We start from the raw sequence: 26,609 nt of genomic DNA, 5'->3' as shown, positions 1-26,609 counted from the left end.
GATTCAGATAGAAGTAAAGGGGGAACAAGTTCTAACATAGTAATACCCGGAAAGAGGTAACAAACCAGATAGAAACACACACTGTACTCATCAGAGAATCAGTACTTAATTCTTTCAACTCACAATGCCTTTAAGGAAAGGTCCTTAGGGGTAAAAGAGAAACAGCTATTAATGATACTGCAAGTAAACAGGGGCTAAACATGAGCCACAAATGGAAGTTCAAAAACCCAGTTACTAATGAACAGAAGGAACTTTTTTCCGCATTACATAAATTTTACAGTCACTGAAAATATGCTGTGGAGATAGTCCAAGTACTTGGTGAACATCTAAAAACAAGATATTAATTTCCCAACCAACTTCCTCCATCAATCAGTATACCGTTTCATATCCAAGGACAGCAAAACCAAATAAGTCAGACCTTTTAAAAATAATTGTTAGCTTGGGGCACCTGGGTGACTCAGTCAGTTAAAGTGTCTAACTTCGGCTCAGGTCATGGTCTCACGGTTCGTGGGTTCGAGCCCCATGTGGGGCTCTGTGCTGACAGCTCAGAGCCTGGAGCCTGCTTCAGATTCTGTGTCTCCCTCTCTCTCTGCCCCTCCCCTGTTTGCAGTCTGTCTCTCTCTCAAAAATAAATAAACATTAAAAAAATTTTTGTTAACTGTTAGCCTATCTTGTAGATGGAAAAACTGGTCAATTAAGACTAGAACTGAAAACAGTTAAGACCAAATCAAGGGCAGCATGGGGATTCTTAAGTGACGAAATCCAGCAGTATTAGCAGGTTTCTTTATGTCCTTAAGGTTACCTCCGGCCTTAATACCGACCAACAAAATGTTGAATTGATATTCACTGACAAACAACATAAACACTCTGTAGGTAACTAATATGAAAGATGTGTAAATTTGCCTTTTTTATTTTTTACAGGTAATAGAAAAGTTGTCAATGTGATTTTTAGGTAGGAGAAAAAAAACCCATACACTTGTCACGACATTTTCAAATACTCTGTTATGTAACAAAGCTTTTCCCAGACCCATTAAGCCCCACAGTGCCTGAAAGTCTTGTGTGAGGGTTACGGGCAGCACCCGATCATCTGGGCGAAGGCGCAGATATGCACTCTTAGGATGGAGTCAATAAAAGAACTCCACCCCATGCCTCTCTTTCAAAATGAACCTAGGCTTTTAGTGAACAGCAGAGACACACTCCAGGTCTATTTTTTTGTGGTAATGTCTGGTTTTTGTAGGTCCAATGATCACGTTGCCTATGCTTACTTTATTACAATTACTAAACTCTATAGAAAATAGCATTTTCAAAATATAGCATTTAAAGAGTCCTTTTTGTAATGTTCCTCCCCCAAAGCCCTGCTTTAATAGAGAACAATGTGAGACAGGCTGTGGGGACCAAAGCCGGGGATTCCTACACCGCCGCCCCTCATGCAGGGGAAGCCTGTGCTCACAAGGGCCCCCACGGCCTGCTTCTGAGACAGCGGTGTGATGCTGCGTGAACAGCCTGACAGTAGGTCTGGCTTTTATGATGCAAATTTCCACTTTAAACTCAACGGTAATTACAGTATTTTAACGTACCTTTCTCATGATCGGTAATAAGTTTCTCCAGTGCACAGTCCGCATCAAAAATGTACCGGTAAAAGCACAGCTGGGTGTACAGGGACTTGTCAGAATACTGCAATAGAACAGAAAATAAATGAATACTACTACTGGTGAGGGCAGCGACAGAGATCACTCGCAACAGAGTGTATTCCGTACTTCTGACTTCTATATCAAGTAGCTTGTTTTAAACAAGGGGGGGGTGAATAAGGAGAGAATCATACTAATGACTAGTCCCCCTCATATAGCATACATACCTTTCATAATTCAGAATAAATCCTGCCACTTCGATCACAGATTACTACTTGCGAAGCTGCAGACTGATTGCCCCTGCTGTCAAAAAAACTGATTTTGTCAAATTGCAAATTCCTATGCACCCTTTACAATTTGCACTGTTAATTGGGAAAAGTGCTACTGTGCTTCCTAACTGGGACCTGTCCATGGTAGCAAGAAGTTAAACAATTTCTGCAAATCGTTTAACATACACTGCTAAACTATGAGCCCAATTTTATGACTTGTGGTGGAAATCTAAGGCCTTTGCCAGGGACTGGCTCACAGACATGACATGGTGTAGACATGAGGAAGACCTTGACCGCTTGTTCTGTGCTAGTCCTAAGTGGGCAACGTATGACCTCAGAAATACCAGGTGAAATGAAATAACCAAGGTTTTTCAGCCCACCCATGTCAAAACAAATGTTTAGTGACCTTGGCAAGTTCTAACTCAACAGATCATAGGAGATGTGCCCGAACTACTATTCATTCAGCAAACATATAATGAACACTGATATTCCCCAGGGTATCTAGAGAAACTGGGTACTCTCCTAAGCAACTGTATCCCACCCTATGTGGGGAAAAACACATGCAGCCAATTCAAAAACCGAAGTAAGAATTATGTGGTGCGTCACATTCAAATGCACTTCTATTTATTTAAGATCAACTGCCCTAGGAACTCTCTTTCCTTTTTCCTATGAAGTAAGACACTTGGGAAAGAAACCCTCATGCTGAAGGACGATGTACTAGAGCTTTGGTGTCTTCTCTGGGGGTGGGGGTGTCCTACCGAGGTGAAACAAATGAACCCCCGGAACTTCTCAAATGAGAGAAGCTCAAATGACAAGCACATTACCAGCTCTTGCTTGCTGCCTCAGATGAACATGAAATCCAACCAATATCGAATCAGCGCTTATCGTGCGCCAGATTCGGCACCAGTGCCAAACATACATACGGCTAACTAACACCGTAAGCACTCTATAGATAAATGTTGGCTGAATGAATTAATCCAAGAGTGATCATGACAACCAAGCCATTTGTACAATCCATGCAGCTGGGTCCAGGGGCGCCCACAGATGAGCATGCCAGTAGGAACCTCAGGAAAATCACTACCCACAATTGGATATGGAAACAGCATTACTTTTGAAGGAACTCTCTTGGGTAACCAAGTATTAGATCCAAGGATCCTAGCTCACTATCAATGATGAAAAACCACAGTCAACTCAACTTGGTACAGAAGTGACTGACATTCACTTATTAGAGCTCAATGACTGACCTTCCTGTTCACTGCATTATAAAGTCTGTTACTAAATTTAGTGTATTTTAAACTTCTCTGGCCATTGGAAAGGGTATCTATAAATATTAGACTGCAGGAATAACCGACATGGAGCTATTCATCATCAGCCAGGGCTACTGTCTCTTTTTGTGTCCACTCCTTCCACAACTATCTCTTTCTTTACCTGAACCTATTTTAAAAAGTACACACCTAGAAGCCTATTTTATTTCTTATTAGCTATTCTACAATATGCATCATCATTATACTATTATACACGAGTTATTTTTAGCGAATCCTGATTACTGCTTCCTGGGGGGAAAAAAAAGGAGGACGACAGCGATTAAGTTATTTGTTTAGTTTTTTAGATTCAGCAGTAATTGCTGGTACACATCTCCCTGACTGCACACATGCTGCAGGTTGAATAGAACACTGAAATTACCTCCTTCATAATAGTTTGTTTTGATAATGTATTGTGTGTCGAGATGATGAGAAACAGTTGCTGTCAATTTGATTAGCCATTATATTTTTATGTTAATTGCCATTATTGGGTCCATTCTGTTTAGTGTCACCATAGAAGCCATACAATGTTAGCATAAATAACAAATTGGAGTAAATTAGGAAGATATATTTTTGCCAATTCATTTTAATTGCCCCTCAGTCCTTCCGTTGGTTAACGCAGCTGTTGACCCATAATAAGCGCTGGGTCAATATAGCTGCTTGTCAATTCAGAAATGCAAAGTGCTGTGTTGCTGGTAATGGATATACAACAACCTTTGCCAGCCAACTGAAGCAAACGAGTGACAACCCACATGAAGGAATAAAGCGTCAGCCACGGAGTTTAGTGACCTGATATTAGTAGGCAGGCTAATTGAAAGTCACTGCCTAAATGGATAAGGAAAATAGGGAAGAAAAATTAAAAAGGAGTTATATATTTTAAAAAAATATACCAACACCTCCTGCCCTTTTGATTCCTGACATATTTTGCAATTAGTAAATTGGCTGAAAACAAAAGGCCCTATTAGATTTTCAATGTCAAATACAATTAAGTGGTTTTAAAGAACGCACATGAAATGGAGAAAACTATAGTTTAAATGAACAAGAATAACACCTACTTTTGTTTTCTTGATTTTGCACCATTAATTTGTGATCACTCGGAGGGCTTTTTTTTTTTTTTTTATCATTACCATCTTTTCTCTTTTGCCTTTGATGATAAAATCTTCTAATCAAGAAACCTGACACCCTCTAGTCTTCTGAGACGTTCAACGGGTTTTTTTTCCCTCACACTTAAATGCTCATTGTGACTGTACAAGATTGGATGGAAAATACTTCAAGAAAATAAGATGATATTTTAACATTTCTTTCTCTCTCTAGCTTTTACTTATTGGTTTAAAATGTTCGATTTCTCGCTCTTTCCTTGAAAATTGCACTCAACACGGTGCCTAGGCTTCTTTCAGTCTCCCTTTATAGTTAGAACATCGTGTACCAAAGTGGCCGATTGTGATTTTGTAAGGACAATGCTGAGCTGAAACAGCTACTGTGTGTATCACACTCCGCATTTGACGTGGCTGCTCGGAGTGTTAACACAGTAATAAGCGTGAGACCCGTACATACATAGAGGTAGGGAAGGAATTCCACTCCGACAGACCTGGCGCAGAGGAGGTACTTAAAAAGATATTGTGGGAGAAATTCAAGGAAAAGGAAAATGTTTCAATGCCACTGGTTCTGATACTTTTTGTAAAATCCTGTAATTGGTTTACATTAGAAACAATGCAAACTTCACTTTCTCCAAGGTAGTTCTCTTTCCATTTATTTATAGTCCCTGGTCTCTCTCCTGAGATTTCTGATGAGGCTCTAGATCAGTGGTCCCTCACCTGACTGCACATCGGAATCACCTGGGAGCTTTTTTAAAAAAAAATACTGAGGGACGCCTGGGTGGCTCAGTCAGTTAAGCGGCCGACTTCGGCTCAGGTCATGATCTCGCGGTCCGTGAGTTCGAGCCCCGCGTCGGGCTCTGTGCTGACAGCTCAGAGCCTGGAGCCTGTTTCAGATTCTGTGTCTCCCTCTCTCTGACCCTCCCCCGTTCATGCTTTGTCTCTCTCTGTCTCAAAAATAAATAAACGTTAAAAAAAAATTAAAAAAAAAATACTGAGGCTCAGACCTCGTCCCTGGAACAACTAAGAATGCAGTGGAATGCTGGGGATGGGCATTGCTCCTAGGTGATTCTGGTGGGTAGTCTAAGATGAGAATCGCTGTGCTATAGATAATCCGTACTGGAGAAACTTTTAGAACCAGGCACTCTTACCCCTCCAGCCTGGCTTGAGATAAAGGAATTCACACTGACCAAAATAGCTTGAGATTTCCTGAGAACCATTTTTGAGGAAGACGGTTGCTTGTCTAAGCATATTATTTCAAGAATAGGACAGGACATATTTTCCCTTACATAAATACAGGGCAATGTTGATCCTGATTTGCTTTTTTGTTGGTGAATTATAATCTATACACCAAAAGTGCACAAATAAAAAGTGTGCAGCTTGATGTACAAAGTGAACACATCTCTGTAATCAGCACCCATAATAAGAAACAGAACGTTACCAGCATCCCCTCCCAGCTACTTACCATCTTCCCCCACCAACGGTAACAACAGATTTGCCTTAAAATAAAAAAAAAAACCCAGTAACTTCATGTGCCCAGAATCATATAGTTTGCACTCTTTTTCTCTCTGGCTTTTTTTGCTCAACATTCTGCTTGCAAGATTCATCCACATTGTTGCACATAAAAGGAGTTTGTTCATTCTCATTGCCATAAAGTATTCCACTGAATGAATAGATCACAATCTGCTTATCTATTCTATGAATGATGGATATTTAGGTGGTTTCCAGTTTTTTGGCTATTAGGAATGGAGCTGCTGTGAATATTCTTGTACATGCCTTTGAGGCACATAAGTGTACATTTCTGTTGATTCTAACACCTACCAATGGAAATGCTGGATCATAGGGCATGCAAATTTGAAGCTTTAGTAGCAACTGCCAAACTGTTTCCAAAGGGGTTTTAGTATTGGTTTTCAACCGACTTTACTTTGAACTAGTTTGACAATACATGGGTTTTTATTTTATCTAAGATTTTCTTGTGGCAATATAACCAGTCTACTCTCTCTCTCCCTCATTTGTAGGGATAGGGTAGAAGTTAGCTAAAACTACCTCTTTATCAACTCAAAAGTAAACGTAACTTGCTTCTAAATTGAATCCCTTGAGGTATGAAGAGGTGGGCTCACAACCCTAGAGATTATCCACGGCAAAATCTTAACCTCAAGTTACCTTCCTAATACAACCTAGAAGATACAAGGCCTGCCCTCTCACATTAACTAGTATATACTCACAGAGGTCAAGCCCACTTGGTTTAAGCCTGAACAATATCAATCAGGAAGGAAAATGGACTGCCCTAATTCCCAAATTTACCCCAAAGTATTTTTGATGATTAAATATCATTCTTGTACTATGAACACAAATAAACCAGCACTGACTCTAACTGTAAAACAAAACAATAACGGGTGTATCAAACCTCATTACCTTGCAAAAGCTCAGGACAGAATTTACTCCAGGCATCATGGCATGAAGCAGATTCAGAACTCTAAACCCTGCTGGCGCTCACAGGGACCATAAGATACAAGTCTAGAAATGAAAATTCGCCTCAGGACAGCCCTGGCTGAAAAATGCTTACTAGTACTCTCACCATCTACCAGAGAGAGCTTGAGCCATGAGGCTTACTCAAGAGTTCTCCTCAGGCCTCTCCAGTGGCAGCCTGGCCCCACACCCGCCCCACTCCTCACCATCACCTGCTCTGGGCAGACAGGCCTCATGCTCTGTCCTTCTGCACAATGGCCCGGGTGATTCTGCCCCTTCGGGCAGGCCTGTCTTTCCAGCCCTGCCTCAAGAGGCACTCTGTTTCTACCTACCTCATCAGACCTCACAGTCATCCCAGGTTCTGGGGAGCCTGCCAAGCCTCCAGCATTTGGTTTGCTCACTTCGCACCTGATAAAGAGGCAGTCGCCTCTTCTCTGGGTGCCAATGCTTTACCACATCCCTCTGGCGCAGAGATCACACTCCAGGTAATCCTCACTATTTCAGTGACCCTCACCCCTCCTAGGACGTGAGCTCCAGAGGGCAGGGTCTATGTGAACTTCCCTCTGCACTGTTGGTGCCCAGGCCAGAGCCGGGTGTCTAGTTGGCCCTCAATGAATGTGGAAAGAAAGGATTCACAGAATGTGTCTCCCACCTCTCAATGAGTCTCAACGTATTGCCTAATGATACAACACTAGTCCCTTGAAATGATTTTGAATGTTTCCCGTGTGTATCTCCCCATGGCAGACTGGTTGTGGGGTCAGACTGAATCTGGTTTGAAAGTCAGTTCTATCATGTAAAGGCTGGGGTGACTCTGGACACACTGCTTCACCTAGTCACACATCAATTTTTTCATTGGTAAAATGAGGCTAAAAAACCACTCAGGAATGGGCACACAGCACACAGGGCATATAGGACAGATCCTGTACTTTTCCCAACTAGTCTGTAAGGTTCCAGGGGGTCAGAATTTGTATATATTTGGAAAACCCAATGCCATGCTCGTGAGAGGTGCTCCAAAAAGTTCTATCCAAGGAGTATGTTTAAACTCTGGAATACGAATGCCCCTTTTTTACGAATGTGTTAAAAATGGCTATTTCTAGTGTTTTAGCAAAGATACGCTTTTAGAATTCCAGTACCCCTTACTTTCCATACACCTTTAAGGCTTATATAAATTATCAGTCTTAATTATGAAAAGACTGAAATAAGCTTTCTTGCTTCCCCTGCCTCTCAATTACATTAGATTTCCCCCCCATTTTATTTGCAATATCTGTATTAACTTAGCTATTTTGCAAATATGGAACAACAGAGAGGGAAAAATACTGGTTTGCCAATTCCACTGTACTTCTTTGCAAAGGAAATTATTTCCATAGGCTACAGAAATAACTTATTTGGATTACTTCAATTAGTTCTAATACAAAACATTGCCACCACTTCATTAATCAGCCGCTTGTGAGGGTTACTTTTCCAAGAAGTCTTTTTGGTAATTTGATTAGAAAGAATGGTAGTGCACATTATCATCTGATTCAGTATGTCCATCAAGTAGACAATTCACAGTGAGTTCTTGATAACGATGGGCTTAAAAAAACACACACAGCAATTTCTTCATTTCAGAATTCTAGTCCTATTTTTTTAATAAAGATGAAGTTATTTTTCAAAGTCTTTGGCAACACACGTTGCTGAATAAGCATCAGGAAATAGTTCCGGGCTTTAAGAAGCATTTCACTCTATCCGTCTCCCCACAGACAACCCCCCCCCCCCCCCACGAATGATGCAGTAATTAAAACCTAATTATTATCTTCATTTTAAACAAAACCTAAAGTGAATACCAATTAATAACAACATACTAATGAGCATCTGCTGTGATGAAATTGAATATGAATGTGCTGCAAATTTCGGGTAATTTATTTTTTTTAGGGGAAGTGCCACTGGTCGCATTCTGCAGTAGAAGATTATATAGAATGTACACCATTTTCTATCCAGTCATTCTGCACATGGCAATTTCCATCTTGGGAGACAAGGCTGGCTTTAACACTGCAGATGTTGAAATACCCAAATATTGGCCGTGAGGTCTTCCCTGGGACTGAGGACAATTCTGGGACTCTACCTTGAATTTACTGCCTTCCTTTTAAAAGTGTTCCTTTTGTTAAATGACATATTTCTAGGTGAATGCCATGCCTCCCCAAAACACTCAACTACCTATAATCATGTATTAATACCACAATGAAAAATTTAAAAATAAACTTCAAACCACAAGAGATAATAATACACAAATAAAGGTTTGTAAGGTACCCCGGATTATACTGGAACCTTAAGAGGGCCTAGAAACATTCATTTATGTATAGGTAGGAGAAATCTTTGAAATGTGGGAGTATTAAAGTAGTCAACCGTGTTCAGATTAATGTCACTAATATCATCATATCAAGAAGCAACATGTGGAGACAGAATAAGGTTCTGTAGATTATGGTTCCAACCTGCTGATCTATAAAATGACTGGATCTGTGTTTTTCAAATGTGTTCCATTTGTACACCCCCGAAGCTTCTCCAAATGTATGATTTCATTGATTAAAGTACATATTCATCAGAAGAAATTCAAAATAGGCACATTCACATATACTAATGCGAAATTTTAAGATATATAAGACAGCACCATATTAACTAGTATTGTCACTGAGAAATGAACAAACAAAAATGTTATAAAGTTAAAACAGACATCTATATTGAAAAAAACATTATTCTGTTTTACAGATGGGGGTTTTTCATGAAATCTTATGTGGAAAAAAGGAAGGGTTTCCTGCATTAGGTAATTTCTAGGGTTTCTTTCCGGATCTAAACTAGAGTGAAAACTACAATTTGACCTGTTTTTTGTTTGTGTGTTTGTTTTTTTTAACAAAAGCCAGCACTGGTCCTTCTTCCCTGGCATAGCAACCCAAATGTATCTACCTCGTTAAAATAGAAATTCTCTACCATTTCTCAGTTCACCCACAAAAAATAGGCAAAATGTTTGGTTAGCTCTCTAGTATCTTAATAACTGGTTCCTGAGGGTCTGTGATGAGTAATATCAATAGTTACTAAATAAATGTACATGGCTACTGTAAATAAATGGATTTAACATTTAGGATGAAAATTTGGCTTTGGAATTTGACCTAGATGTTAAGGTGAACTCTGAGTTAAGTGACATCTCAGAACAAGTTCTGCTTCACATGGACAACTAGGACAAGAGTGCCATGGCCAACCCAAGCCACAGGATGTTAGCCAAAGTCAGCCTACCTTCACACTGCTAGTGCGCTGAACCGATCACAAAGACTACTGTTCATTCTTCCAACAAAATGAACATCTATCACATGCCACGCACTGTTCTAGCTGCTGAGGCTACACCAGAGAAGGAGAGAAACTTAAGATCGCAGGAGCTGACAGTCTGGTATGGGTGTGCCTTCTCTGACACTGTATTGCAGTCAAATGTGGACATTTCCATTCATCTACCCCCTCCTCATGACAACTGCCCTTTTTTTTTTTCCTTCTTTTAGAGAGGGAGACAGAGAGCCTGCAAGGAGAGGAGGAGGCAGAGGGTGAGAGAGAAAGAATCTTAAGAATCTTGCGACCCTGGGATCAAGACCTGAGCTAAAATGGAGTTGGGCACTTGGGGCACCTGGGTGGCTCAGTTGGTTGAGCGTCCGACTTCGGCTTACATCATGATCTCACAGTTCGTGAGTTTGAGCCCTGCATCGGGCTCTGTGCTGACAGCTCGGAGCCTGGAGACTGCTTCAGATTCTGTGTCTCCCTCTCTCTCTGTCCCTCTCCTGCTCACTGTCTCTCTCTCTTTCAAAAATAAAGATTAAAAAAAATTTTTTTTTAAATGGAGTTGGGCACTCAAATGACAGAGCCACCCAGGCACCCCTCTGTAAATTTTTAGTGGCAGGTTTACCTTCCATTTTCTAACAGAATTATTTGTGTTTTACTTCTGATGCTATACTGAGAGGCCTCTGACGATCACATTCATTTTTTTATGCATGTCCCTTGCACCTGTATAGTACGCTATGCTCTTCAAAGTATTTGATCCTTACAACAAGCTCTGTGAGGTAGGAGGAAATTAGAACTATTTGCCTTAATTTACAGAGCTCATCAAGGTGGAGTCATCTGTTCACAATCCCAGATCAGGTCAATGAATGGGATACTTATGGTCAGTTTGATAATCTCTTAGGAAAATGGCTGTAGTGAAAAGTAGAATGATGGCTCATAGGTAGGACTGAGATGGCTACAGTTTTTTATTGCCAAACAACATCTCACATCTTGGCATGAAATGTAGGCTGGTGTACATCTTGGCTGGTGTAGGATTAATTAAGGTAAAAATGTTAAGTCCATATATACATGCTATTTAAAATTGACAGAGATTTCTTGAATGCTATGAGTGTGTTAAATCACACTCTACTGAAGGAGAGGCTTAATGAAAGTTAGCATAATGTATTAATATCCATTTGACACTTTCGAGTTTTGAGATCAATCTCCCTTGCATTATGCTTTCTCCCATGTTATCTTCAATAAATGAACTAGCTATTCTGATTATCTTCATTTTACAGATAAGAAGGCTGAGACTCAAAAAGGTTATGGACTTGGCCTATGTCATGCAGCTAGTAAGTGGAAGATCCAGGACTTGATTCCAGGTTTTCAGTGTCCAAGCCCCTTGATCTTTTTAATATGCCACTTTTCATTCATACACTTGCCACTGTGTCATCCTCTGTGTTAATCAGTTCCTTTGTGGCTAGTTTTCAACCTCAAATACTTGCTTAGTGTACCGGAGCAGCAGTCCACGCATAGGCACCTGGCACCTCGCTCCCACGGCTAGGCTGCCACAATGCCACGTTTCAGGCACAGCCCACCATGAGTCAAAGTGGCCGAAGCACACAGCAAAAGCAAAGGGCACTGGCCTGGGGGCCGGAGGTAAAGGCATGCAAGGAGAAACTGCCCAAGCCGAAGAAGATGCTTTTCAATGTGTATCGCTGTTGTTAACTAGGGAACCGATATTTAACTGTGTCGTTTTAACTGTATAATTTTTGTTCTCCTTTGGTCCTCTACGTTGGACCTTTTAGAAATTATGTCTTTGATTGGAAAGATATAAAATGTGAGTTCTTAAAAGTAAAGTTTATGTTCCACACGGACCTCCGTATGTTCACTTGAGATCATGTTCATCTGGACTTAGAAATTTCTATTAGAACATAAAGAAGCATTCTCCTTCTCTGTTTTACAAAGGAAAAAACTGAGGTGCCCAGAGACCATGTAACCTCTCCTCTCATTTGTAAACTGGGAGGAAAAACCACCTTAAGGTGCTATTATGTGATAATATGTGCAAAACAGAGTACAGTACCTGGCATACAATAGGTCCTAGGTAACTGGTACTGAGTATAATAACTATTAGCTATAAACACTTGCCTCTGGGAAGTTCCCTGAAATAAACCAAACAGGCACTTGTAAGAATTTGCATTTTTCCTTTTTCCTTTTTAAATTTTGGTGTGCTTCATTCAAGAGCCAAGTCTAAACAATATACTCTTGTAATTCTAAGTAAAAGTCGTTGGTGAAATAAGCAAGTGATTTTAAAAACACGATGGGGTGGTAAGACTTCAGTACAATTATTGTAAAGAAGTAAAGACTTGACTCGATTACAATCTCTCCAACAATTAACAAGTTGAAATCGAACCAAGTATTTCCTCACTTTTAATCTCTTTGTGGTTAATATGCCAGTTCTGTTTAAAGTCCTGCAATCCCTTAGAGGACAGGATTATATCATTACCCCAGGACTCCTGAGCTTCCGGTACAGGGAGGATGAGGAGACCAGCGGCATAAATTTTTTACAAGAAGGGCACTCACTGAAACCAAGATATTTTAAACTACTAAATGTCAAAATATGAAATGAGGCCAATATAGTGTGGTTCTTAAGACCACAGACTCTGGAACCAGTCCAGATCCAAATCCTGGTTCTACCCTTGAGCAGATATGTGATCTTGGGCAAGGCATCTAAGCTGTCGGTCTATTTCCTCATCTGTAAAACAGGGATGACAACAGTGCCTCACAGAATTATAATGCACATTAAGAGCTTAAATAGAGAAAATGCTTACAACAGTGTCTGCAACAGTAAATAGTATATGCTTAGTTAAAATTTTTTTTTGGTTACATTTGGCTACGACAAACCCTTAATGTACCTCTACAGTCTTTGTTTTGTTCTAGTGTCTTTATATGTCAGTCTGTAATGAGGTTATACACCTTACAGCCTATTAGAAGACAGATACTGTAGCTATGAAAATTGTTTTAAAGTGACCAATAGTTTCACATGATATTGTAGACTCACATACACAACAATAAATATCAACAGTGATGCTGACAAATACTTTAAAAATGGTGTTTGTTTTTTGTTGGGGAAAGTCAGTTATCACTTTAAAACGTAGGGGCGGGGCGCCTGGGTGGCGCAGTCAGTTAAGCGGCCGACTTCGGCTCAGGTCATGATCTCGCGGTCCGTGAGTTCGAGCCCTGCGTCGGGCTCTGGGCTGATGGCTCAGAGCCTGGAGCCTGTTTCGGATTCTGTGTCTCCCTCTCTCTCTGCCCCTCCCCCGTTCATGCTCTGTCTCTCTCTGTCCCAAAAATAAATAAACGTTGAAAAAAAAAAAATAAAAAAAAAAAATAAAAAAAAATAAAACGTAGGGGCGCCTGGGTGGCTCAGTCGGTTGAGTACCTGACTCTTGATTTTAGCTCTGGTCATGATTCCAGGGTTATGGGAATGAGCCTCGTGCGGGGCTCCGCGCTGTGCCTGGAGCCTGCTTAAGATTCACTCCTTCCCTCCCTCCCTCTCTCTCTCTCTCTCTCTCACATTCTCCTCCTCTCTTCCCCTCTCCCTCTCCCCTGCTCGCGTGCTCTAAAATAAAAAAAAAAAAAAAAAACCTCATAAAAAAATAAAGTAAAATAAAAAGCGAAGAGGTAGATCTGGAGAGGCCTTTGCTGATGGCTCTAAATTTTTCCTTTTGGTGTAAGGTGTTACGTTAATGATAGAGGGTAAATGTACAAAACAGTGGTTAACTGTGTGGCTTCTAGAGTTGAACACACTGCCTTAAATCCTGGCTCTGACATTTACTGTAAGTGGAGTCCCTGGATGAGCCACTTAACTTCTCCAAGCCCCAGTTTCCCCATCTGTGAAATACCCATGAGAGTGCTGTGAGGACTAAACGGATAATGCTTATAAGGTGTTTGGCAAAAGTGTACTGTTCAGCATGTGATAACCATTCAGTATGCCTTGGCTATTACTGAAGTCCTTGCCTTGCTTCTAAGACACCTATCATCACATCCTAATGCTTCTGAAACAAAGTTTTATTTTATAGCCGCTATCCTTGCTAACAAATTTCTTTTCCGCTGAAATGCTACCACTAAATCAGTAGTATTTACCTTATAATTGATGGCAGGACAGAAGAGAAGTACAGTAGGCATAAGCAGATTTAACATTTATGCCTTCCTTGTCTTCCTATTTCATTAGTTAAGAATGAGTTTTTGTTAGTATTCAGTTCTACTGGTCAAACTACCTTTGGTCATTATCTTATTCTAGCCAGCAAAGTCAATGGAAACAGATCCATGTATCTTAGACCCAACATGGCCACTAGGTGCTAAGATCACAGATTTCCTTCCCTAACCAGTCACCATCATAATACATGATAAGAAATAATTTACTTATTGAGAGATCATTTAGTGGATCCAATGGTTTGGACTTTCTATAGGGAATTTCAGGTAGCTATTAACGTGACTTAGTTACTGAAACCCATTACATAATGACTCATGGTAGATGTCTCGTGATTTCCTGCACGATGTTTTGTACAATAAAACAATCAGTAACACCTCAATGTACATATACTTTTCAAATATCAATTAATTTTGGTAAACAATGAAAAAAACCATAACAAAAGGGAGGGTATTAACACATATGCATGTGTAATTCACTAATTCCTTGTCTACGTTATTCCAATTTTCCAGAATGACACCAGCACTGCAAAAACAGAGCCAACAAAAATCTGATCTGGCTGTTCTTTGTCCTTTCTTTTCAGAGTGCATTATAAAAATCACAGTATTAAGACACTTGTTTAATTAGAAATGAAGCTTGCTTGTAACCAAGACCTGGTCTTTCCTATGGAAAACTTACCTAGAATGCCTTCTACGTTCAATAGGAAACCACACCACTCTACAGAGAAGTGTTAAACAAAAAAAACTGGCTAATATACTTTTCCTGGAATAAAACACATAGCTATGAATGTGTTTTCTCTTAACTGCTTTCACCTAAAGTGAAGGAAACAGCAATTTCCTATAACTTTTTCTTAAAAAGCTTTGAGACTATGGGGCACCTGGGTGGCTCAGTCGGTTAAACCTCCGACTTTGACTCAGGTTGTGATCTCGCGGTCCATGGGTTCGAGCCCTGTGTCGGGCTCTGTGCTGACAGCCTGCAGGCTGCTTTGGATTCTATGTGTGTGTGTGTGTCTCTCTCTCAAAAATAAATAAACATTAAACAAAGTTTTTAAAGAAATTATATCTGAAAAAAAATCAGAAAAACAGAAACAAAAAACCTGCCCAGGCTCTATACATCTAGGTTGTAAAGCGTGGGAAGCCCTTTGATAATATATCCTACTAATGCTTTCCCTCCCCTTAAAAAAAAAATTGTCCTCAGTTTCCTGAGACAGGCTTCATTCCAGCTTCAACAGATTTAAGATCCCATTCCTCAGTTCGTTTTTCCATCTCACCTTTCATGCTCTATCATTCTCTACCTGGGGTTTGAACAGAAAAGTTCGAGGATCAACAATGAAGCACTCCCTAGTTCCTAAGCCTACATAATGCTTGCATTTTATATGATTCTCTGGCAGGTTACATTGACAAGAAAAAGTGTATTGTTTTTTTCTGCATTCCCCTCGGCTCTAATTGTTCTGTAATTCTCAATGACTATAACAGAAGTGCCTCTATCTGAGCTCCAGCAGGTCTGTTTCTCTCAAATCATTTGTTACCACCCACCTATCTCACTTGAGTCACCGCCACCTTGAACGCACACACTGCGGTGCTCAATTAATCGGATGCAGATAATCCACATCCTTATTCTTCCCCTTTCCTGCCTTAGACCACTTCACTTCTCAGCAGTTTTTCAACCAGCGAAGTGAGAAAAAAGTAATACACCTTCTTGTAATTTGGTACTGGAATATAGTAGGTATTTAATAAACACTGTGCCCATAGTGAGTAAATAAGGCATAAAATCAGTCAAATGTTTCTGTTAGCAACATTCTAAAAGTTTAGAGGGATGGGAAGTGGAGATGATTGGTTATGAATTCAAGTTCTCATTATCTGTGAATTTTATCTGTCCAGGTGAGTGGTTTTCAAACAGTTTCTTAGTAATGGAACCTATTTTTACAGATAAACTTTAATACAGCAACCTCATAAATAAAGTAGATAAAAGTGGAAATACTCCAGAGATATCTTTGGATAAGTTCTGCAGTCCCACCCATAGAATTCAGCTTCAAACACTTTTTAATGCTAATAAAATCCCACGAGGTATATCCACAGTGTAGGAGCTAGAACCCTATGCTCTCCAAACAGAAACAAAAAGAGCAAAGTGGTACATTACCAGCTGAAGATGAAGATGTAAATTTGCTAAGCCTAATATGAAATGGCATACAATCACAACCATTATAACAGAGAAGGAAAGAAAACATCGTTGTTGGAAAACTGTTCCCCTTTAGAGCTAGCACAAGCGGGCAGAAGCTGGTGGAGGCAACTTGGGCTTGCTGTCATGAACAGGCCTGTAGGGGGTCTCACCTGCCAATAGGCTCCCACCTTAAACCATTTCACCTTGCTCAGCCACACTGTTTTAATAGTTGTGAATGTAAAATAACCGTAACCATGAATTTTAAACCAGGAGAACAAAAGGAATATGATTGAAACTAATTTACATTTCCAATTACTATTACGAAAATTTAGAAACTGTGTTTTTTCGTGTGGTCTGTTTGTTTTTAAATAATCACCTTTAACCAACAGGAAGGTACATGTTTGAAAGAGATTCCAGAATGCTGGCTATGGTGAGATGAAGACAAAACATATCAGGACTGAAATTTTCTTGTTCTCTATGATGTTATGTCTGCCCCCTGCCCAATAAATAAAAGAACGGAAACTATAGGCAAACACATGTCTATATTGCATAAAAAAACACAGAGATTCCTGAACTCTCCTGACCATTGTGAAAAAACCACATTGCTCCAATATCCAGAGTCTCCTATTCAGAACATTGTCATGTTTTAAAGGCTTTACATTCTTTTAAAAATATATTTATTTTGAGAGAGGGAGAGAGACAAAGAGAGAGAGAGACAGAGAGAGAGCTGGGGAGGGGAAGAGAAAGAGGGAAGAGAGAATCCCAAGCAGACTCTGTGCTGACAGCGGGGCTTGATCTCACGAACTGCAAGATGATGATCTGAGTCAAAATCAGGAGGTGGATGCTTAACCGACTGAGCCACCCAGGTGCCCCTCAAGGCTTTACATTCTTAATACATTAGAACTTGCATGAGTGGCCTAGCACTCTGATGCCCAAATTGATTCCACCCATTTCTTAGGCTAAGGCTAGGAAAGACCTTTCTTTGTGTTGACTCTAGCGATGAGAACATTAATGGGTCATAGTTGGATATTTCCTCCACGGTGTAGATTCCTTGACAAGTAGCTTAGCAGGGGCTCCTAATGACATAACTGTTTAGGTGTGCCTGGTTTTCAGCCTGGCGGCTTTGGAACTCAACTCATGGTGACATCAATGCTGGACACTTAATACATGTAACTTCTTTTATGTATAAAAGGAATCCTTTTATTTTAGAAGGTCCTTCAAGCAGAGTTACATCTTTTTATCACCATGCCAAAAAATTTTGATTTCCTTCAATTTTTACTTTTAAAGTTATCACCAAGGGGTGCCTGGGTGGCTTAGCTGGTTGAGCGTCGGACTCCACGCTGCTAATGCAGAGCCTGCTTGGGATTCTATCTTCTCCTTCTCCCCCCACCCGCTCGCTCTCAAAATAAACTTAAAAAAAAAAAAAACAAACCTATCACCACAGAATTGATTTGGGAGAGGAATGCAGTTCTCTGACTTTTAACACATGTTAACACTCATTACAATCACGATATCTGACACTTCCATCACCCCCAAAACTCCCTCCTGCTGCCCCTTAGTACTCACACCACTCTCTAATCCATGACAACCACTGATCAGTTCTCAATCATTACAATCCTATCTTTTCAGGAATGCCCTAGAAAGGGGTTTATGCAGCTTGTAGTCTTGTGAGTCTGGCATTTTTCAGTCAGCACAATGCCTTTAAGATCCATCAAGACGTGGGGTGTATCAGTAGTCCATTCCTTTTCACTGCTGAGTAATACTCCAGGGTATCAAAGTACCCCAGTTTATTCATTTATCTACTTAAGTATATTTGGGTTGTTTCCAGTCTTTGGCTATCATCCATTGTGCTTATAAACATTTATGTACAGTTTGTTTGTTTTTTTAAATGAGCATGTGTTCTCATTTCTCTAGGGTAAATACCCAGGAGGATTGCTAGGTCATATGGTTTAAATATGTATTTATCTTTATAGGAAACTGCCAAACTGTTTCCAGACTGGGGGCACCATTTAACTTTCTCACCGGCAACAGATAAAAGCTCCTGTTGCTCCACATCCGCACCAGCATCTGGTACCGTGTTTTATATTTCAGCCACTCAAATAGCTGTAGGGTGGTATCCTGTCATGGTTTCAATTTGCAGCTCCCTGATGCTAGTGTTGGTGAACAACTTTTCTCATGTGTATCTGTCATCCTTATATCCTCTTTAGTGAAGCATCCATTCAATCATTTTTATTTATTTTTAAATTAGACTGTCTGCTTTTTTGCTATAGAATTGGTAGAGTTCTTTGTATATACTGGATACAGGTCATTTTGTGGATATGTGATTTGTGTATTTTGTCCAACTTAGTGTCTTGTCATTGTTTTTTTCTTTTTTTTTTTTTTTTAACATTTATTTATTTTTGAGACAGAGAGAGACAGAGCATGAACGGGGGAGGGTCAGAGAGAGAGAGGGAGACACAGAATCTGAAACAGGCTCCAGGCTCTGAGCAGTCAGCACAGAGCCCGATGCGGGGCTCGAACTCACATACCGCGAGATCGTGACCTGAGCCGAAGTCGGACGCTTAACCGACTGAGCCACCCAGGCACCCTGTCATTGTTTTTTCTTAAGAGTATCTTTTACAGGGGCTCCTGGGTGGCTCGGTCGGTGAAGCGTCCAACTCTTGATTTTTGGCTCAGATCATGACCTTGTTGTTTGTGGGATCGAGCCCCATATTGGGCTCTGCACTGACAGCACAGAGCCTACTTGGAATTCTCTGTCCCTCATTCATGCTTTCTCTCTCTCTCAAGGTAAATAAGTAAACTTAAAAAAAGAATATCTTTTGTAAAGCAAAGGTTTTTATTTTGATACAGTCCAGATGAATTTTTAAAATTTCATGGATCATGAATTTCATGGATCATTTAGAACTGATACATTTTTGGCTAATTTTTGTATAATGTAACAGATTTAAGTCAAAGTTTGTTTTTTCTGCATATGGTCAAAGTTAATTTTTTTTTATAAATTTTTTTTAAGGTTTATTTATTGAGAGACAGAGACAGAGCATGAGATGGGAAGAGGACAGAGAGAGAGGGGGAGTCACAGATTCTGAGGCAGGCTCCAGGCTCCGAGCTGTCAGCACAGAGCCTGACGTGGGGCTCGAACCCATGAACCACGAGATCATGACCTGAGCCGAACTCGGCCACCTAACCGACTAAGCCACCCAGGCGCCCCATCAAAGTTAATTTTTTAACATCACTTGTTGAGAGAACTATATATTCTCTCTTAAACTGTCTATGTATCTTTGTCAAAAAGCAAACAGTAACACTTGTGTGAATCACACTTGTGTGAATTCTCTTCCATTGGACTAGGTGCCTCTCCTTTTGCCAATACCATACTTCCTAGATTATTGTACTTATATTATTACAAGTTTTCAAATGAGTCCTCCAATTTTATTCTTTTTAATTATGAATTCAATTAACAGATAGAGGAGTGTTGAGGTTATCCATTTCATACATGTACACACACACACACACACACACACACACACACACACACAGAGAGAGAGAGAGAGAGAGACTGTGCGTTAGTGAGGGAGAGTGGCAGCAGGAGGGAGGGAGGGAGAGGAGAGAGAGGGAGAGACAGAGAAAGAGAGAGAGAGAGAGAAAGAGAGAGAGAGAGAGAAAGAGAGAGAGAGAACAAATATCTTAAGCAGGCTCCATGCTCAGCACAGAGCCTGACACAGGGCTTGATCCCACGACCTTGGGATCATGACCTGAGCCACAATCAAGAGTTGGATGCTCAATCGACTGAGCCACCCAGGCACCCTCCATTTCACCTTAGATGGATTTCTATAGTTTATGACTTGTGAGGAACTGGTCCACTATCTCTAAGCTATCAAATATGGATAGTTTCCCCTTGTTATGCTTTTAGAATCTGTGGTCTGATCTTCACTATTTCCTTTCTTCTGCTTGCTGTGGGTTCATTTTCTCTTCTTTTTTCTTTCCTTTAGACAGAAACTCAGACTGATGAGACCTTTCCTGTTCCATAACAGAAACATCTAATGCTATCAATTTCCCTCTAAGCACTGCTTTAGCTGCATCATCCTACTTTGTTAGGTTTTCTACTTTCTCCTTTAAATAGTCACCTGATTGTAATTATTATGATTACTTAATACTTACCTGCCAAATTAACTAGCCTATTTTACCAACTAGGTGAATATACAATGCCTTGATACTCACTATTTGAGTATTGTATGGATTTTGTGTGTGTCTATGATGAATAAATAATGGTGTCAGCATTCAAATATCGGTAAGTGGCCTATTTTGTATGATAGTACACATTACAGTATATATTGTTTCAATCACTGTTTGATAAGTTTCATTTTCACTCAGTTCAAAATATTTTCTAGTTTTACTTAAGACCCTCTCTGACCCATGCATTATTTAGAAATTTGTTGTTGAATTTCCAAGTACTTGCAGATTTTCCTGTTATCGTTCTCTTATTGACTTCTGGTTTAATTCCATTATGGTTAGAGAACTTACTTTGTACGATTTTAAATCTGTTAAACTAAGGTTCCTTTTATGATCCAGAATATTGTCTATTTTGCCAAAGGTTCCATGTGCACTTGAAAAGAATGTGGATTGAGCTATTGTTGGGGGGAGCGTTCTATAAAATATCAATTAGATCCAGTCGGTTGTCAGTTCCTCCATATCCTTGCTGATTTTCTGTCCAATATTTCTATCAATTACTGGGAAAGGAGTGTTAGAGTTGCCAAGTATAATTATGGATTGTCTGTCTCTCCTTTCAGCTCTGCCAGCTGTTGCTTCAGGTATTCTGAAGCACTGTTGTTAGGTGCGTACACATTTTGGATTATTTCTTCTTAGTGAATTAGCTCTTTTATCATTATGTAAAGTTCCTCTTTATCCCAAGTAATTTTCTTTGCTCTGATGTCTAATTTTCTGCTATTAATATAGCCACTCTAAATTTCTTTTGATTATTGTTTGAGTGGTATATCTTTTGCCATTTTTCTACTTTTAATCTACCTATATTTGAAGTGAGTTTCTTGAAGATACTTTATAGAGTTGCATCATTTAAAATATCCATTGTGATACTTGGTCTTTTAATTGGTGTATACACATTTAACGTAGTTATTAGTATGTTTAGACTCAGGTTTACATTTCATTATTTGTTTTCTGTCTGTTCCCTCTGTTTTTCCTTCTTCTTCCCCATTTTTCTCCCCTCTTTTGGGGAACTGGAGCATGTTTTTTAATTTGAGAGAAAGAGAGGGAAAGAGCACAAGTAGGGGAGGGGGCAGAAGGAGAGAAAAAGAGAGAAAATCTTAAGCAAGCACCACACCCAGCGATGCAGGACTCAATCCCATGACCCTGCTATCGTTACCTGAGCTGAAATCAAGAGTTAGACACACAACCAACTGAGCCACCCAGGCACCCATGAACAATTTTTATTAATAAATTAATTAATTGTATTTTTGATAATTCTTTGTATAGTTCATAGTTAAGGATGATAATATACTTAAAATCAAAATTTTATCACATTAAATGGAGTGTACAAATCCATATAGGTCTCTTTTCTTTCTTCTTTTCATGTTGCAGTTGTCTTACATATTACACCTACATACAATGAAAACTTTATCAGATGATGGTATCAATATATTTCGTAAACTCAAGAGGAGAAAGAAAGTCTATTATACTCACATTTCTTCTGTTCTTCGTTCACTCTTCATGTTCCAAGTTTCTTTCTGGTATCATTTCCCTTCTGTCTGAATAAGTTCCTTCACCAATTATTTCAGAGCAGGTCTGCTGGCAATGAATTCTTAGTTTTCTCTCATCTAAAAGTGTCTTTGTTTTATCTTTATTACAAAGACTTTCTTTTTTGCTAGATATAAAAATTCGAGTTAAATCTTTTCTTTGAGTACTTGAGAAACACGATTGCACTTTCTCTGGTCTCCATGGTTTCTGATGAGAAATGTATCATCATTTGAATAATTTTCCCTTAGAATAAATCATTTTTCTCTGGCTACTTTTAAGATTTTTAAATTCATTTTTTGTTTCCAAAAGTTTGATTATAATGTGTCTGGGAGTGGATTTCTTTGGGTTTATTCTGTTTGGCTTCACTCAGTTTTTTAAAAATCGATTAGTTTATGTCTTCTGCCAAACATGGGAAGTTTTCACATTCTTTCTTTTTTGTTTGTTTGTTTCAAGTTTTGATCTAAATTCCAATTAGTTAACGCATAATGAAATATTAGTTTCAGGAGAATTCAGTAATCATCACTTACATACAACACCCAGTGCTCATGACAACAATCACATGATTTCTTCCAATATTTTTTTCAGTCTGGTTCTCCTCCTCCTTTTTGCAACTCTAGTGACATAAAAGTTAGACTTCCTGTTACTGTCTCACAGGTCCCTGAAGCTCTGTTCTCTCCAACATCCCAGAGTCTTTTTCTCTCTCTTCTTCAGATGGGGTCATTTCTATTGATCTCTCTTCAAGTTCATGGACTCTACTGTCACCTCCATTCTGCCAGTGAGCTCACCCAGTCAGGTTTTTATTTTGGTTACTGTATTTTCCAGTTCTAATATATTTCTTTGGCTCTTCTTTATACCTCTGTTTTTTCAGGGACTTCGTATTTTTCCATTCATCTCAAAAGTGTTCACCATTGCTCACCGGAACACTATATCACCTGCTTTAAAGTCTTTGTCATATGATTCTACCCGAAGTGTTATCTCAGTGTTAACATCGTTTGATTGCTTTTTCTTCCCAATGCGAGTTTAGATTTCCCTGGTTCTTGTTTTACCAAGTAATTCTGAACTGTATCCTGGACATTTTGAATAGTATGTTATGAATCTATTGGTCTTGTTTACATCGTATGGGGAATTTTGATGTTTTTGTTTTAGCAGGCAAATGACTTCATTAGGTTTAGAATGAGTCCACTTTCTGTAGGCTGTGGCTCTGGTATCAGTTTAGTTTTCAAAAATGTTGAAGTGCTTTTTGCATCTGTCTGATGTGTGCACCATCCACTAGTCAATCTGGGTCCTAGGTGGTGGTCTTTTACCTCAGTTCTCAAAGTCTTTGGTATGCTCTTTGGCTCAGATCCTTTCCTTTCAGGCTGGGGGATGAGCACAGGTGCTCATGAACAACTTCATGGGGTTACATTCCCTGAGGTTGTCTCTGTCTGTGATCTCCCTGGTGCCTTCCAGATCCCTACAACTTTCTCGTTTCCAGTCTTCCAGTCAGGAAGCTGGGTCTTTACTTACTTAATTACTTATGAAAGACAGAGAGAGACAGAGAGAGAGCACGCACGCGTTTCCCTTCCTTATAGTTTTGGCTCCTGGTGATTTTAATTGTAGCTTGTTGCCACCCTAAGATCACTTTTAGGCTGGGCGTAAGGAAATGAAGAGAAAGAAACAGAAAAAACCTGAAGGATTTCCACATTCTTTCTGGGTGTTGGGAGTTCCCTTTATTTCTCCAATCCATGTCCACAACTTTAAGATCTAGATCAAAATTTAAATCTAAGAAATCTTACCTTACTAACTCTATTTCACCCTATCTCTTCAGCAATGATGTATCAGATCCATAATATATTGTTACCTTTTTTTAAGAAATTTTGTTTTGCCTCAAATGTCTGTGCTTGGTGACTCATATTGAAGCTGTAAAAGGACAGAACTCATGGCTTCAAAACCCTTTTTACTTCCCATATCCCAAACAAGCATTCTGAAGACAGGATATTCAATATTTAATAAGTTTAACTATCTGCTTGACAGATGTACTGATCAGTTCTTGTAAAAATAAGAATATCTTTGGACATTATGAGGATGAGGAGAGAACAATAAAGCAGGGGAAAAGTAAGGTGCCAGTTAATCATCAGTATAAAATAAGGTACAGTTGCTTCCCTTCAAGGTTTATTTTGAAAATTAAAATTTATGCCAATGCCCACTAATCTATCAGAGAATCATTTGAACACATGGCGAGGCAAATTTTAGGTCCGCTTCTGCAGATCTTGTCTATGAGAAAGGTTAGGTGAATGCAGAAAACTACACCCAGTTGAACCTAGCCACACAGGAATAACACACACACACACACACACACACACACACACACTCTCTCTCTCTCTCTCTCTTACTGATCAGCTACTTCACTGAGTGTGTTATGAGCTACATTCAACCTCATCTGCTGTTTCTTACAACTTTCCTTCCAATCTCAAATAATCTTCCTTCTATCGCTGCACCATGATTCCCAAGCTGCAACCCTTATGATGTTCACTTCTGCAAGCCAACTTCACGCCCTTTTCAAGGTAAAGTGCCATAATTATTGTAGCACTTATGTACTTCTTAGCTATTTAAAATGTGTAAAATTATGCCACTGTTTTCTTTAGGTTCCTATATTCCTGTTTATGTCACTGATGAAGTTATTGTGTGTTGTGCCCCAACCTGTGTGTTTTTCCCATAAAGTGTTTAGTTGTTACTGTGTCATTTTACATAGCTTTGTTGATTTTTTAGAAACATATATAGTGTTATAGGAGAATTGAATGTAAATTGAGGAGGAGAAGGAAGGCTGGTGGAAGGACAAGGTAATAAGGATAAAAACAACGAAGAGGTATAGAGCACACTCCCAATACCTTCTTAATGCCAAGATTTGCCCAACAACATCTTCTGTGACCTGTAACCATTAGAAAAGAGGAGCACAGCCTGACTCCACTAAAGTGGGGTTCTGGCAGCCAATCAAACCGTAGATTAGTTTGCTCTAGAGATTCGACTTCAACTTACTGGTTCAAAGTAGAAGCAACAAAGCTTCCTAAAACTGGTCTTCCTAATGTCAGAAACAGATTGGGTAGGAAAAGGTACCAAATTTTCCAGCTTCGAAGCAGAGACACAAAGAAGAGACCCAAAAGAATGTGTTCCGCTTCATCTCTACTTATTTCTATCCTAACTGATCTTTCTAGCCCTAGCTTACATCTCACCTTTGCTATGCAATCATCTCTCATCTTTCCCTTCTCTAACCACTTATGTACATGTTTATACTAAAAATTAGTATGGCAGTTGTTAATTACTTCCTGCCACCCCTTCAACACACCTGCATATGGATGAACACACACCCATTCAAGACAATGGCTCATTCCAGCTGTGATTCTCCTTTCAGGGATCTCTGCCTGTGTGTGTGTGTGTGTGTGTGTGTGTGTGTGTGTGTGTGTGCATGCGTGTGTGTTGTCTCTAGTCCAGAAATTTTCCCTCATCAGCCAGAATGTGGGCTTAAAGTTGAACACAAATCATTTCCCCCCACCAAAAGCGTATTAAGAGTAAGGACAGCGCTATGCCAGGTGGGGTCCACAAAATCTTTTGTGTCTTTGTATGGCAACCAGTCAACCATGAAGTCTGTGTTTAGGAACAACCTGTTATATGGATAAGGAGTCTATGCAATTTTTTTTTTTTACCATGAAAATTACTTATTCTTAGGTGAGTAATTAAATGTATTAGAATTCAATTTAGAATCAGTACAGTGCAGGAAGGAATGTCTCTGCCACTCATTCTATACAGTAACATGGGGAAAAAAAGACCTGAGTAACAAATCCTATCAGTTTGGACTTGAAAATGCTTGCAGAATTCAAGTACTTCTCACAGATTCCCCTACTATCCTTTCGGTCAAGCTCCCATCATCCTTTGCCTGGATCACAGTCATCCAAGCTGTCTACTTACAGTCAGACCATGGCACTCCTCTGCTCAGATCCCCCCAGCGGCTCCCCGTCTGCCGTAGAATAAAAGTCAAAGTCTTTACCATGGTCTACGCCATCCCTCCATCTCTCTCTCCTAACCTTTTCTTACCCCCTCCCACCACCCTGTTCATACAACTCTGGCCACAGTGGCCTCCTTGCTCTTCGTTAAATGTGCCAAGCACCCTTGTACCTCAGCCCCTCATAGTCACTGTTCCTTGTGCCCAGCATACGTTCCCTCTACATGTCTGCAAGGCATGCCACCTGCCCTCCTTCTGGCCTGGGGTCATATCAAGAGCTTCCTCAACTACCCTGTGTCATGAGCAAGCCCTGCTGACATCAGTCTCTTTCCTCCCTCCACGGATGAATTCTCCATGGCTCTCGTCACAGCCTGCCATGTTATGTAACTACTGGTTACTGTCTTCTCGGGCTGAAATTTAGGTTTCACAAGGACACGGACTTAGTTTAGTGCCTTGCTGGATCTCTAGTGGCTGTAACAAT

At 39.8% G+C, this 26,609-nt stretch overlaps 1 protein-coding gene across 2 annotated transcripts in view; it reads right to left on the bottom strand.

The window, feature by feature from the left end:
- POLA1 (DNA polymerase alpha 1, catalytic subunit) overlaps window positions 1-26,609 on the bottom strand; it is a 305,107-nt gene that overhangs the window by 68,466 nt on the left and 210,032 nt on the right. For both annotated transcript variants that reach the window (XM_045472141.1, XM_045472140.1), the window contains exon 36: window positions 1,578-1,674. In XM_045472141.1, coding sequence (XP_045328097.1) covers window positions 1,578-1,674 — 97 coding nt within the window. The remainder of the gene's footprint in view (window positions 1-1,577; window positions 1,675-26,609) is intronic.

The sequence above is a fragment of the Leopardus geoffroyi genome, chromosome X, assembly GCF_018350155.1.
Source record: "Leopardus geoffroyi isolate Oge1 chromosome X, O.geoffroyi_Oge1_pat1.0, whole genome shotgun sequence".
Classification (NCBI taxonomy): Eukaryota; Metazoa; Chordata; class Mammalia; order Carnivora; family Felidae; genus Leopardus; species Leopardus geoffroyi.
This window is presented reverse-complemented; position numbering and strand designations above follow the sequence as displayed.